General features: G+C 47.8%; 1 protein-coding gene across 2 annotated transcripts in view; it reads right to left on the bottom strand.

Annotated features, from left to right (window-relative positions):
* Positions 1-11,861: 11,861 nt before the first annotated feature.
* The window catches only part of RHOT2 (ras homolog family member T2), a 332,445-nt gene continuing 328,447 nt past the window's right edge, over positions 11,862-15,859 (bottom strand). For both annotated transcript variants that reach the window (XM_085628143.1, XM_085628144.1), the window contains exon 19: positions 11,862-13,670. In XM_085628143.1, coding sequence (XP_085484269.1) covers positions 13,553-13,670 — 118 coding nt within the window. In that variant the 3' untranslated portion in view covers positions 11,862-13,552. The remainder of the gene's footprint in view (positions 13,671-15,859) is intronic.

Raw genomic sequence — 15,859 nt, 5'->3', positions numbered from 1 at the left:
GATCTGGCCGTAGCCCTAGAGTCCTTGAAGAGCTCGAGAGCAATGTCGGCCTTGTCAACAAACAAGCGACGGCCATCAAAGAGCATGTCCGAAAGAGTTGATTGGCCATCGCCCGAGAAGCCAGTGGACCTCAGCCAGGTGTAGCGTCTCAGGGCTACTGACGTTGAAATCGTCCTGCCTAGCGAGTCAGCAGTGTCCTTCCCACAGCGAACTTTGCTGCATCCCTCCCTTCTGTGACCGCACGGGAGAGTACGGCCCGGGCCTCCTCCCGGCACTGTGGCAGCACCTGCACAACTGTGTCCCGCACAGAGTGGAAGTAACGGCCCAAGAGACTTGCGGTGTTCACCGACTGCAGTCTTAAGCTGGCAGAAGAAAACATCTTATTTCAAAGATGATCCAGTTTCTTGGATTCCTTATCCCAGCAGAAGGGAACGCACCTGTGGAAGTTGAGGCTTGGACCACCTAGCTCTCAGGTGTAGGGTGTTGGGAGAGGAAAATGGGGTTGCCCGGAGTCAGGTGGTGGTGTTGGGCAATCATCCTATCCACAGGAGCCCCTGTGCTGGGCTTGGACCAAGTGCCCAGTAGGATGTCCGTGAGGGCCTCATTGAATGGCGGCAGGGGCTCTGAAGAGGCTACTGCCGGTTGAAGCACCTCAGTCAGGAGGTTAGTCCGGACTGCCACCGTAGATAGCACAAGGCCCAAGGCCTCCGCCACCCTACGCAACACCACTGTGTAAGAGGCTCCCTCCTCCGTAGCCACGGTAGGGGGAGAAAGCATACCAAGGTCTGGGGATGTATCCAGACCACTGGCCTCATCCAGTTCCTCTCTCCAGTCCGGCTCTTCAAGCTGGTCTGCCAGAGTGTCAATAGACCCCTCCCAGTCCTTCTCACCCACTTCTGGTTGCCACTCAGGGCGATAAGGAACGCGAGGATAGAACAGAGGTACTAAAGTACCAGTCGGCGCCGGTAGCGGCGTCAGTCGATGCCATTGCGGCTTCGTATCCATGTGAAGGGGGAGGCCGAGGTCACTGGGAACACAACCGGCATCGGAGGGGGTGGAGGTGTCGTCAATGGATTTGGCACCGGAGGAGGTGTCGTAAGGTCGACTGGTGCCGATCCACGTCCACGCTTGGATCCCTGGGTGCCCGGCTGCTCCGAAGCTGCCGGCATCTTAGGCTTAAAACCCCCAGCCGAGTCCGCAGGGCCCGAAGGCGCGCCAGCAGAGTCAGGCTGCCCAAAGATGGAGTGGAGGGCTTCATAAAAGCTACGAAGTTGGGCAGGGGTTGCCCCCGCTCCCGGGAAGGGAGGGATGCTTGGAGCTGACCCAACAGGCTCTGCAGGTGGAACCAGATGACTACCTTCCACATCCCGTCTCGCATCTGCCGACGGACAGGAAGAAGGCGAAGAGCGGTGGCTTCTTGGCCTTCTTCTTGTGCTTCGACTTACCTGAAGAAAAAGACTTTGAAGAGTAGTGATGGTGGTAATTCCGTGACGGGTCCAGCAACCTCCCTCTCGACCGGGACCTCGAGCGGCGTGGAGCTGACTGCCGGGCCTCGAGAAGCGCTCAGGACCGCTCCCGCAAAGACTTCGGGAACATGGCCCAGCAGTCGGGGACCGACTTTGGGTCGTGTTTGCGCTTGAGGGACCAGAGGCACATGAGAAGTGGGTGACCGACATCAACTTGTGACAGGAGTCACATTGTTTGAAGTCGTTCCATCGATGTGACATCGCTTGCACCAGGAGTTGAACGTCTCGAAATAGAAAGTCGACAAAAAAAGTCAAAAAAATTCTAGTAAAAAAAGGCGTAAGTGTACCGCTCTCTCCAGATCTGCGCTGGCTGGCGCGAAAAAAAAGAAAGAACTGACGTCAGCGCGCAGGGCGTTGTCTAAGTAGATACCGCAACGTCATTCCAGCGATCACAACGCCGATGAAGAACGTGGAGTCGACCGACGACACCTACCGGCGCAGGGGTACTGCTGATGAAAAATTCTCTGGATCCAGTCTGACACCTGGGGGTAATTCTAAGGTAAGGAATCTATAACTAATGGTCTCCTTCATATGTATGGTGGCAGTGCTGAGCATGTATATGGACGTGGATAATATTGTAGCCCACTGAGCATCTAGTAACTTTAACTCCCTCCCTCCCACACCAGCAGCCCAATCCAGCTGGTGGATGTGTACCCACCATGATGCCCAACAGGAGCAAGAACAGATAAACATTCCAACTAAGGATGAACAGTAAAGCACTTTATTAAGTGGGTGTCAACAAATGAGACAGTTCTAGAAGAATAGGAAGAGCAGTAAAGGAGTGTGATAGCTAATGAAGGGAAGGGGGAGAAGTTCTGAAGGGGGATGTTAGGGTACATTATGTAATAGAAAGATAGAATGCAAAGTCTTAGTCTGTAACATTATCAAAGGGAATTCCTGCTGGGGGTGTTCGTCAAAGCTCCTGGCACTTCACCGCGAGTGAAGGAGGGTGCCTGGGAGCAGGATGGGTTCCAAAGTCTGTCTCTGCCTCAAAAGCATCTGGATAATTCTGATCGGCTTAAATGGTGTGTTCTTCTGCCAAGAGGTATCAGCTGAGGTCGCCATGCACCGAGAGAGATGATGTGTCATGGGACGAGAGCAAAAAGATGAGAAGAAAAAAGAGAGAGAAGTATGTAGAATGCTATTCGTCCAAGTAGTTATCCTTCCCCTGGGTGGTGGCTCAGGGTGTTACGCTAAAGTATCTAATGCATATGACTAAGGGGGCCTGAAGGACGTTAATCTAGCCAATGTCTTAAAGTGGGGATGCAGACCTAGAGCTGTGTCCGGTTTCCTTGGCCGGGTAAGTACGTCGAGTCACTCATTTCAGGAATTCCTGGACCCGTTAGGGAGTGTTAACAACATGTTGCTTTTCCTGGAAGGATATACGTGGCCTTGCCGGGTATAGCATGGTATAGGAAATGCTGCCCTGTTGTAGCTTGCGTTTTACCAGTACAAACTTCTTGCGGGCCTCCTGTACCGCCATTGCGAAATCAGGGTAAATGGAGATGGAGTTGCCACCGTAGCTTAGACTGTGTTTCTCTCGCGCCAGCCTCAGTACAGTATCACGGTCCCTATAATTGAGGAGCTGGGCAATGATGGGTCTAGGAGTGGAGCCAGGACGGGTCTAGTGGTTAATGTGCGGTGTGCCCTTTCCACAACCAGCTGTTTGGAGAAGGAAGTAGCCTCAAATAAATCCACCAGCATTCTCTCTACGCAGTCTTCCATGTGCCTGGTTGCTGTGGATTCAGGGATTCCAAGGATGCACGAGTGTGCTTCCAAATCTTAATTTTTCCCCAGAGATGACCTTCAGGAGGTGCTCCATGCCCTGCAGTTGCTCTCTCTCAGCTGAGGTCTCATTCTCCGAATGGGATACTCTCTGCTCCGTCTCACTTATGCGTCCGTCATGTTTCTCGAGATGTTGCATGAAGTAGTCCATTTTCATGCTCATTGAGTCCATCTTGGACTCACTCGACGTGAGGCTCTGTCTTGTAAGCAGTAGGGATTTCATATCTGTGTCTTCTTGTGGGGGGGGGGGGGGGGGGGGGGGGGGGGGGTTAGGTGTCCGTCTGCCATGCTGGTTTCAGCGTCTCCAGTTGGGGCACGTGCAGATTTACGGGGTTCAAAGGGAAGTTTAGCCTGCTTGGTCTCAGTCCTGCCCATTTCCACAAAGCCTGAACGGTAGCATCAAGGCGAAGATTCCCTTCCGTACAGAAGCCTGGGGGACTGTGGGCGGTGGTGCAATATCCTAGTTACTTGAGCTGAGGCATTTTAGCCTGTCCAGTGTTCGCCGAGCCTGGGATGAATGCACACAAACAGAGGAGAGCACAGTGGCCGCAATGTGGCCTGAGGAGGGGGGCTCCACCTAAACCGCGTCGACGAGCGAAACAGTTCTAGGCTAGGTGGTGGGCGTAACTTTGATTGCCTCCGCGGCCCAGTCTCTCTCAAGTGGTATCTGCAGTGTGAGTCAGTCTGTGTAGTGGTGGGTTTAAATAAGTCAGTGCTCGCCGCGGTCTCGTATCAGTCTTGCTAGCTCGGTGTTAGACTTTGCAATGAAGCGCCTCAGAGGTTTCCTTAGTTCGACGTAGGCTGCAGCTGCTGGGTCTATAGAGGGTGTCCTTAGGCTTCCCCCATGCACAGTGCAGCACGGGCGTATTTCCGCCCTGGCCTCATCTCTTCGCTCTCTTCAGGGTCGCGGTCGCCCTCCCAGGAATTTGGGGATCCAAGGGTGAGAGCTCATAAAAGGAGGCCGTGAATGCAGATAAGACACCAGCTCTCCTTCATGGTGACTGTAGGGTAGATCGGGAATTTTGATGAGGGGTTGAGCGGTGCTGTTTCTGTCCACAGTCTCTCGATAGCTCTAGCGGGTCATCGCCAGCAGCCGCAGCAAGGCGTGGCAACGATCTCGCTCAGCCGCAGAAGACGGCGGCGCTGGGTTTATGGGCAGTCCGCTTGGGTCCCTATCTGCAACAGCCTGGTCCGGCACACGCAACCCTCCGTTCAGGGCAGTGCCCAGTCTCACCTCTGGGGTCGATTCGGCGTCTCCACCCGGGCAGCCCTTCTCACTTAAGGGTCCTGCAGAGCCTCTGCAGGATATGGTGGGCAAGCTCTCTGTCCAGGTATGCTCCGGCGCGGCCTCTCCTCATTTCTCTCTGCACTGCTACGGGCGGGCAGCAATGTTGTCAAGCCTGTTAACTCTCATTAACGGTTCGCGCCAGGCCTCAGTGTGTATCTTAGAGTCTTCAGTATGACTGCAGTCTCGCAGCCTCCTCTCGGTTTCAGCACACAGCAAGTTTCTTTATCGAGGCATTCTAGGCAGCGGTAGTCACCGTCAGTGAAGGATTATACAGGATTAAGGTCTTGTGCAGCAGGAGACTTACTAGAGTGTGGTCATCTTGTTTGCCGGCTCTCCAGCGCCCCAGAGGCATGGTATTCTTTATCTGCTTTACATAAAGTGCCCATCCATAGTGGTGAAATGTGGTTAAAAAAACTGACCAGACATTTGCAAGAACAGCAGTACCTTGCATCAGAAGTAGGTTACCTCCTTCCGGAGCCAGATCTAACTAATGAATCTTGATCATTTTATTTTATTACTTGTACTCCATGGAGTGTCTTTCCTGTATATTATATCATGTGTGGTGATCCAATACACTTCCAAATGTTCGCTGATTTTATCTATTTCATTCTAATTGTACATTTTTATAAATGTTCTTTATTAGATAGTGGGGTGAATTATTTTTGGAAATTGACTTCCTAACAACAACTAATCCTAGATCGAATCACCCTGTTGATCTGTCACCGTTCTGATTCACATAAGGTGTTCCAAGTTGTAAGGATAATGTTACTTACCCAGTAAGCATCTGTTCTTGGCATGTAGAGCTGTAGATTCACATGCTTTGCATACTCCTGCCATCTAGTGTTGGGTCCGGATGTTTGCAAATTGTTTTTGTTCGAAGAAGTCTTTTCAGTCACAAGGTAGGTGACTCCTACTTTAGGTGATCGTGTGCATGGGCATTGACTCCATTGTTAGATTGTTTTCCCGCAGAGGGTGAGAATGGAGTTAGTAAGTGTAGATTAGAGATGTCAATGCGTATGAATGTGAATTAAGAACTACAACAACTACAGGAAACTGGGGAGGTGGGTGGGCGCATGTGAATCTACAGCTCTACATGCCTAGAACAGATTCTTACTTGGTAAGTAACATTATCCGTTCGAGGCATGTGAGCTGTAGATCACATGCTTTGCATAGACTATGCAGCAGTAAACTCCCAAAGCGGTGGCTAACCTGAAGCAGTTGCAGTTGTTTGAAATAGAGTTTTAGGTACTGGTTGACCTATATTTTCCTGCTGTCTTGCTAACACATCTACACAATAGTGTTTGGTGAATGTGTTCAGTGTAGACCATGTTGCTGCCTTACAAATATCAGCTACGGGAATATTTCCCAAGAAGGTCATAGTAGCCCCTATTTTGTGACTAGAGAGCGCTCTAGGGGGTACTAGCAATTTTCTCTTTGCTTCAACATAACATATTTGGATACATTTTACAATCCATCTCGCAATACCTGACATAGATATAGGATTGCCTTTGTAAGGTGGAGAAAAAGCAAGAAATAGTTGCTTTGTTTTCCTAAAATCTTTGGTTTTTTCTGTGTAGTAAAGTATAGCACGTCTAACACCAAGTGTGTCTAGGGCTCCTGATACAGAATTAGGTTGAGGAAAGAACACAGGTAACTCAACTGATTGATTGATATGAAAAGCAGAAACTACTTTAGGGAGAAATTTAGGATTGGTGCGAAGAACCACTCTATCTTTGTGAAGTTGAAAGAAAGGCTCTTGTATAGTTAATGCCTGAAGTTCACCAACTCTCCTTAGTGAGGTTATCGCCATGAGGAAAGCAACTTTCCATGATAGGAACTGTAACTGACATTTGTGCATTGGTTCAAAAGGTGGACACATTAGCCTTGTAAGGAATATGTTTAAGTTCCACTCTGCAGCAGGGGGAATTCTTGGTGGTATCACCCTTTTTAATCCTTCCATGAAGGCTTTAATCACTGGTACTTTGAACAGAGATAAGAGTTGTCTATTTTGCAAGTATGCAGCTAAAGTTGCTAAATGTAAATGAATGGATGTGTAAGCTAGTCCACATTGCTGTAAATGCAACCAATAACAAATGATGTTCTGTACAGAAGCATGAAGTGGGTTCATATTGTTGTTGTTACAATAGACAACAAACCGTTTCCATTTTGCTGCATAACATGCTCTAGTAGTAGGTCTTCTAGCCTCTTTGCGAATATTCAAACAGTCTGTTGGCAGTTGTAAGTAACCAAACTATATGACTTCAGGAGCCAAATCGCTAGGTTGAGTTCTCTGGGATGTTGATGTCTGATTTCTCCATGGCTCTGAGTGAGGAGACCGTGTGTGAGATGCAGCTCTTGATGTGGAACCACTGAGAGTTCTAACAGGGTGGTGTACCAAGGCTGACGAGCCCATGCGGGGGCTACTAAGATCAGTGTGAGGGACGTTTATCTGAGCCTCCGAACCAGTAATGGAATTAGTGGGAGAGGCGGAATAGCGTAAGCAAATATCCCTGACCAATTCATCCATAGAGCATTGCCCTTGGATGCTGGGTGTGGGAACCTGGATGCGAAGCTTGGGCATTTTGCGTTGAGTACTGTGGCAAACAGATCTATCTGTGGAAAATCCAATTTTTGATAGAAGGGGCGAAGAACTTGGGGGTGAAGTTCCCACTCGTGTACTAGCTGCCTGTGTCTGCTGAGCAGGTCTGCAATCTGATTGTCTACTCCTGGAAGGTGTTCTGCTAGGAGATAGATTTTGTGGTGAATCGCCGAATTCCAAATGCTTTGTGCAAGGGATGACAGTTATAAAGAGTGAGTCCCTCCCTGTTTCTGTAGGTAGTACATTGCTGTCATGTTGTCTGTGCGAACTAAGACAGTCTTGGCTACAAGTTGGGTGAGAAAAACTTTGAGTGCTAGGAACACTGCTGGAAGTTCCAGGTAGTTGATGTGGAGCCGTTTGTGATTGTCGGACCACAGTCCCTGTACTGTGTAATGTTGAAGATGGGCATCCCAACGTGCGTCTGTTGTCAGTATAGTCTATGGAATCGGGTCTATGAAAGGCCGCTTTTTTGCTAAGTTTTGTGGGTTCCACCACTGCAGAGAGCGATGAGTGCGGCTGTCTACCAACACTAGATCAGTTAATAGACCCTGTGACTGATTCCACTGACTCGCAAGACATTCTTGCAGAGGACGCATGTGAAGCCTTGTATGAGGTACGATTGCAATGCAGGATGCCATCATTCCCAGCAGTTGCATGAGACTATGGCTGGTAATGATTGGTTTGGTTCGCATTGTAATAGTGAGGACTGAATATTGTGAATTCTGGCTACATTGGGAGTGGCTACAGTGTTGAGGGAAGCTCCCAGATAAGATTGCACTTGTGTCGGACACAGGTGAGACTTTTGTGCATTTATTGTAAAACCTAACTGGTGAAGTAGGTGCACTGTTGTCTGAGCGTGTAGAATACAGTTCTGGTTAGGTGCCAGCTTTGACAAGCGAGTCGTCCAGGTAAGGGAAGACATGTATACATTGTCTTCTGAGATGAGCAGCTACTACTCAGACATTTGTTGAACACTCTGGGGGCTGTGGTGTCGCCAAATGGAAGTACCTTGAACTGGTAATGTTTGCCTGCTATCACAAACCTGAGGTGTTTGCAATGAGCGGGATGAATTAGAATATGAAAGTAGGCGTCCTTTAGATCTAGAGTAGACAAAGTCGCCCTGTTGCAAGAGAGGAAGTACTTGTTGAAGAGTTTCCATGTAAAAGTGCTCTGACAATATGTATTTGTTTAACTCTCTGAGATCTAGAATAGGTCTCAAGGAGCCATCCTTTTTGGGAATGAGGAAGTAAAGGGAATAAACCCCTGACCCTTGGTACTGAAGTGGGACTGGTTCTATAGCCCCTTTGAGAAATAAAGATTGCACTTCTTGTTCAGGGAAGTGCTGGTGGTCTTGTGATATTTTGTGAGATTGAGGAGGAACATTTGTAGGATTGTTGATAAGCTCCAGGCAATAACCATGTTGGATAATTCCAAGCACCCATTTGTCTGTTTTTAATGATTTCTAAATGGGGAGAAAGTCTTGAAGTCTTCCTCCAACAGATGTGGAATAGTCGGAGGGAAGTATTGGGAAGTCATTGTTTGCTTGAAGTAGGGGAAGTGCGAGGTGTGTTGTTTTTACCTCTACCCCTGGAACGGTTTCCCCTATAATCTCATCTGAAAAATCCTCTTGTAAAAGAGGATTGGGAATTGCCTTTGTAGGAGGAAGGGTTCTGGTCAATGGCTGTGGACTTGGACCCTCCCCTATAAAAAGAGCGCCAAAAGGAACCTCTATTGGAGGGAGATTGAAGCGCTCCCATCGATTTTGCTAAATAGGTGTCCTTTTTCATTTTTACGAGCATTAGATTGACTCAGGGCCAAAAAGATGTTTTTTATCAAAAGGCATAGCCAGGATGGATTGTTGGACTTCAGGTTTGAACCCTGATATCCGCAACCATGTATGTCGTCGTAGTAAGACGATAGTATTTACTTCACTAGGAGCGGTGTCGGCTGCATCTAGAGCGCATCTAATAGAAATCAGTTTGCCTTCCTGGACTAAATCCTGAGCCTTTGCCCTATGCTCCTCTGGGAGAAACTGAAGTATTTGTTCCATTCCGTCCCAGTGGGTTCTATCGTATCTTGCTAGTAAGCCCTGTGTATTAGCGATACACCATTGGTTAGCCGCTTGCGCAGCCACCCGTTTACCCGAAGCATCAATAAGCTTTGATTATTTATCTGGGGGAGGGGCATCCCCAGATGCTTGAGTTAGCCCTCTTTCTAGCATTTGATACTACTAAAGAATCAAGTGGTAACTGACCCTTAATAAAAAATAGGACTTTTTTTATCGGGGAACATTTTTTTTTCTACTCTAGGAGTAAGGATTCTGGCATGGACAGGATCTTTAAAAATATCATGCCTTAACATACCCTTGAGCATAGGTAGTGTCTGAACGGGATTCTAGGGTGTCAGAGAGAACATCTTCCTCTAAAGACTCTTTATGTAGCTCCACCCCATGGTATTCTGCTGCTCTAGCAATAAGCTGTTGGTAAGACAGATTGTCATCAGGTGGAGATGGCCTGGCAGGATAAAGATCTGGGACTGAGTCCTGTGGAGGATCAGTTGTGTAGCCCGTCTAAGGATCTGGTAATTGTGCATCGTCAGTGTCACCTGTGTGAAAATGAGGTGGAGGAGACTGACTCTGTGTAATCTTTAATGGATCAAGCTGTGGTGGATAGGGAGGAGGAGGAGGAGATGGAAGTGTATGGAAGGGACTAGTGCCTAAACCTTTTTTCTTGAGAGGAATTTTGCACGGGCTGTCATCTTCAGAAAGCTTGTGCTTAGATGGTGTTTTAGCATGGATATGCACTGTGTCAGGGTGAATGTACAGCTTTTTCTGTTTTGGATCCAGTTTAGGAGGTACAGTGTCTATGTTTGAATACGGTTGTGTTGAAGGCAAGTCTTTGCTTTTTGGCACGGAAGCTTTCGGAGTCGAGCCGGAATGTCCTTTTGGTGCCAAGGGTTTCAACTCTGAGGGGTGTTTCTTAATTTTCGGTGTCAAAGGTTTCGGTTCCGGAGGTTTCAGTTCAGAACCCTTCTTGGATTTCGAGCTGGAAGCTTTCGGCTTTTCAGAGAGTTTCGGTGGCGAGCCATGAGGTGGAGCGTTGGAAACCTCTTCTCGGTTCCGACCTTGACCTTGAGGCGGAGGTGGTGCCGAAGCCTTAGATTTCTTAGGGACGGTGGGAGAGGGAGAGAAGGTGTCTTCGGCACTTACGTCCCCTTGTCACTGCGGCACATCATCGTCCACGAGGTCGATCTGTAAGTCTGATCCGGAATCAGACACAGCTTAAACCATCTCCTCCTCTCCCGCTGATACCTTTTCTTGTTCAGAGTCTTCGCCGAAGAGGTTCGGTGTGACATCCAACCGCTGCCACTGCATCTCTCAACATTGAGCCCAACGATGATGCAGAGACTTCTTTGACCTGAAGGATTGGCGCGCGTCGCAGTCTTGCTCTTTGTGCTCGGGGGACAAGCACAAATTACACACTGGATGATAGTCCGTACGCGGCTATTTCGTGTGGCAAAGGAGACAGAATTTAAATGGGGTCCGTTCCTTTGACGAAGAGCCTAACGACGCGGATGTGCCGGAAGGCCACCCGCAGACCTTCCAATCGAAATATCAAAGTTTCTTGAAATTCTAATCGAAACGAGCCAAGTGAAAACGCGTTCGAAACAAATACCGCCGAGGTAGAGAGAGTACGCAGGGGGAACCGAAGCGGAGCGCAGCAATACCAGTCTCAACCCGAGAGCGGAAAAAAACACAATCTAACAATGGAGTCGATGCCCATGCGCACTATCGCAGAAAGGAGAAGCCACCTACCTCATGACTGGAATAACTTCGAACAAAAACAACTTGCAATCATCTGGACCCTAAAATAGATGGCAGGAGTTTGCTAAGCATGTGATCTACAGCTCATATGCCTCGAACATTGTATTACTGAAAATACATTTTAAGAGAATACACATTTAAGGATACTACCTAGTCTTCTCAGTTTTGATTTATATGTGTATCAGGATTTAATTAATACCGTGTTGGTTATAAAACATTTTGACTGTAACACGCTAACTAGTTCAATTTAGTTGACTGAGTAAGTAAGCATTGAGAGAACTGTGTATTGTGAAACCCAAAAGAAAACTAGTGCTTTGTTTTAACATTAAATTCTGAATTATTCCACGTAGACATGCACCATAGTTTTCCTAGCATCTATGAGGAACTTCCAAAGCCAACCTTTCGAGATCTAGGCCTGGGCGGTGAACTTTGCTCAGTTCGCGGAGCTTCGCGATGTGCAGTGGAGATTTTTCCACGCTCGCGATCCCGAATGGTAAGTTCGCAATAGCGAACGGTAAGTTTGCGAGCGCGAGCTGCCGTTCGGGTAGAATCTCTACCCGAGCGGCAGGAACACAAGCACAAACTGCAGTTCGCACTGCACTCCGCCACTCGCTGAACTTCGGAGAGTTTTTTTGTAACTTCGCCCAGGTCTGTCGAGATCTCAAACTGCTCAAATGCTTACAAACATAATTATTCTGGCACTCTTTATTCATGAAGGTAGGGAAATAAAAAGCATGTTTCAATAATTAATATGATGTCCAGAAACTAAAAAAATATATTAATGAAAGTAGCCAAAAAAGAGCAAATACCAGAAAAAGAAGCAGATTGGCCCTCCAAAGCTGAAAATCAGAATGCAATTTTAATGTCTTTTTGCAAACCATGAATTAAAAAAAGAGTGGTACTGTGTTTCAATTTTCATGATTTGAATAGCAAATGTTAATAGCTACATAAAAATTGAGGCTCATACTTCAAACGGCTTTAGGCAGCTGTGCAGGGTCTTTACATACATTTCCATGAGAATACCATCAGTCAATGGTCCAACAGACAATTTTCGACTATACCTTGCTCTCCCCTTCCTATTTCACACAAGTAAAAAAGATGCACCCTGAGAAAACAGATAAAAAAAGCAGAAAAACTACGGCTCTCAGGAATAATTCTGCCATGTAAGACATCCGCTTTCAGAAGAGATCCGTTGAGCAGAGACGACAGGTAGAAGGGACATGATTTCTGCGGATATGATTTTGAGGTATCCGCTTTCAGTGGACCGGATCTTGCGAAAAGAATAGCCTTTTAGTTGAAATGCAGTTGTGTAACAGATCTGCTTTCAGCAGGGTTGTCTTGTGGAACGGATCTACTTTCAAAAGATCTTGTGGAACTAATCGCCATTCAGTAGAAATGGGCTTGTGGAAGTAGACTGCTTTCAGCATACAACAGTTTGTGGAGGGGACGTGCTTTCAATAGAGACGGTTTTATAAAAGCAATCAGCATTCAACAGACAGTGTCTTGTGGAAACAATCTACTTTCCGGTGAGCAGGATGTAATCTTGTGTTTGTCTAAGAAAACAAACGAAAGCACAGAAAGGGAACTTGTTCAAATCATTCATATGCATGTGCTTTCACACTTGTGTGCCATTGTTTATTTGCCATTGTCTAGATCTGTGTGATGTATGACCAAAGACTCAAGAATAAGACTTTAAAATATGGCCGTGGAGTGTCCTTTCCTCAGGATTTATCATTGCAGACTGTGTGTGAGTGTGGCCCTCTTCAGATTGGAGATGTGTTTAACTTTATATATCCTGCCCTACATTATTTAACCCTTGGACACTTTATATAGCACTATACTGAAGTGAAATGATAAACTGATTTTACCAATGGAATCCAATACCCAGTCCATGTTCAGAACCAGATTTTGGACATCAAACACTGTCGTATTTGACAGTGTTCTGCATGAATACCTGAGTTACTGATAAAGAGAATAGCACCTCATGCTAAGCTATAAAATACTTTTCATATTCTATTTAGAAAAATATGTCTCACCCATTGCTGGTGGATGACATTTAGGGGATTCTCTTAAAAACACGTTATCAAAGTAACAATGTTTTTAGACCCTTTAAAAACTATATTAAAAAAATACATCAGGGATCTGAAATTCCTACCAAGATGAGGGATGGGATGAAGTCAGTTGTCACTTGACATTCTAGCAAAGCTGCAAAGACAATGTGTGCCCATTTGAATAGACTCTGGAGTCATGGCGTACTTTGTGCTGTTGATAGATTTTTCCAGCAAATTTTAAATAAACATACTATTAGGATTAAAGCACAGTTCAGTGTCCTTCTTGATATCCTTCTCTTGCTTTCTGAGTTGTCCATCTTATATATATCCTTCCAATTCAGTTACCAAACCCACAAGTTCTGCTTATCAGGTGGTAGGAACGTGCTCCTCTTCGGTGGACTCAGCCGGGTTTGAGACTCACATGATCAAAGGAGGTTATGAGCTCTAGATGCACACTGGGGTTGAGGCACTGTAATGCCCTCATTTAGTTTTTACCATTGCCTTGTAAAGTGTAAATCCCAGGACAGCAGCGACAGCAGCACCAAGAGCCACACGCAGCCAAAAGGAAGCAGCACAAAGTTCGTTGTCATTCAAGTGGCTGCAAAAAGAAACAAAAAAGAACATCAGATACACATCAAACAATCAAAACATCTAAAAATGTGTAAATATTGTCACAAAAATATAAAGTAATTAAGTAAAACTTTTCTGCCAGCCATCTTACTGAGACAAGTGTTAAGATCCTGTGTTATTTTGAGACACACAGACGGGGATTTACCAATGTCTGTACAAAAAAGTATTTCATATGTTAATCTGCAGTTCAATATCAGACGTCAGTGACCCAGCTCATTTCACCTTAAAATGATTCTTCTCTTAAATCCTCCAAGAGTCCCTAAAGGAGAAAAGATAGGTTACTGTTACTCTGTAGGTCAGAAGAATAATAAGGGGCGCCTAACCGGGAATGGCGTAGGAGGCAGATCGTCCGAGCTCCTGCCTCCCTTGAGCCCCAGAAACCGGTCCTAGGATGCTTGTTTTCGGTCCTGGGATGGCAGTTCGGGCTGGACTGTTCTCATGAGGCACAGGGTCAAGACTGATTTGCATTAGGCCTGGGCAGTGAACTTCGCTCCATTCGCGGAGTTTTCTGTACTCCGTGGAGCTCGCGGAGTGCAGAAAACTCCGCTTTGCGATGTGCAGCAGAGTTTTTTACGCGCTCGTGAACGGTAAGATCGCGAGCGCGAGCTGCCGCTTGCGTAGAATTTCTACCCCAGCTGCAGGAATACCAACACAAACTGCAGTTCGCACTGCACTCCACCACTAGCAGAACTTCAAGGAGTTTTTTTTGTAAATTCACTGAGTTCCGCTCAGCAAAACTCCGTGAACTACACCCAGGCCTAATTTGCATATGACTGGGTCTAAAATAAGGTGGCCTGGTGAGCAAAAGAACGATGGATTTAACCCAGATCTCTTGACTGGGGGTGAATGTTTTGATTTGTTCTGCATTCTGTCCATCATTTGTGTGTCTTTTGCTCCCTTGAGCCCCAAAGCAAGAAAAACCTACTTCAATCACCTGAAACAGCGCCTAGTGATGTCGGAGAAGCTCTTACTTTGGACGGCCAAAACTCGAGAGCTACAAACTGTTTACTGCTCCTGCACAGAAGCCGCACAGAGGTTTTATCTGGCCCCCGCATCGAAGCACGGTGCCATCTTGCCCCAACCCCTCCGTACACAGTGTGCCCGATTGGGGGGACCGCAGGCCGAGTGGAAGTGGCTGGGGCTCTCCTTCCGTGCACCCGGGCCAAGGTTCCCTGAGCGGAGTTGATCTAGCTCCTTGGCTTAAAGAGGGGTCGATCCTGCCCGGAATCCTCCTGAATCTCGAGCCTCTCTGGAGGTGACTGCCTGAAGGCTTCCGCTGGAACTGCGGCCATCTGGGCCCTGTGATGCCCTGCTGGACATTGCTGCGCCCCCAATCGCTCCTTCACAACACCCGCGGCCCTTGGGAGGCCTCCAGATCACCAGTGTCCCGGGGCTTGAGGCGGCCCTGGCTGCTGCAGGCTTTTGGCTTGGCGCTCCATCAAGAGCATCAACTGCGGCAAAACGCAGAGCTCCTGTGGGCCTAACGGACCTGACCGCTAGTGCGACACGTGAGGCAACTTCGTCGCTCCTTCTCAGTGCACCTTGGTGAGTGCATTTACTTTGCTGCTGGCTTCCCCCGCAGGCCCCTATCTACTGCTCTCCTCGTTGCCGGGTGGCTCAAGCATCGCTATCCCATGACTTCCACGTCACTGCTCCAGCTACACCTGGCCCTGTGGGGGCCCTAGACCGACATGGCTCTGGAGGTAGTTGCTGCTACAGTTCTCATCGCTGCGGAGATGGGGATGGGAGTTATGTTCCTTGTGGCCTGATTGCTGCACTAAGTTGGGCCAGGTGCGCTGTTGACAGCATTTGCTCCTTCCTTTCCTCATAGAGCACAGCGCCCTTTGGGACTGCAGCCTCCCCTGGGGGACCCCCGAGGAGACCCTCCATCGACCTCCCCCTCTTTGCCAGGGGGGGATCAATCCTCTGACTTGGTAACAGTGGGGGCCGCCTTGGGAGAAATCTCAGCCTGCGTGTGGATTGGCAGGGCCCCACTCCATGGGCTAGTCTTGGGGAATCTGCCCTTCGCTAGAGGACCTGCCCCCCCACGCGCTCTAGTTGTACCTCCCTGCCTGTACCCCTGGCAAAGGAGCGGGCCTGGTATGACAACTTCATGGGTTGAACTTGCTGGAACACTAGTGCCTGGGCTGAGATCAC

Source organism: Triturus cristatus, chromosome 10 (assembly GCF_964204655.1).
Source record: "Triturus cristatus chromosome 10, aTriCri1.1, whole genome shotgun sequence".
Lineage (NCBI taxonomy): Eukaryota > Metazoa > Chordata > Amphibia > Caudata > Salamandridae > Triturus > Triturus cristatus.
The sequence above is the reverse complement of the archived record's forward strand: the minus strand, read 5'-3'. Positions and strand labels throughout refer to the sequence as shown.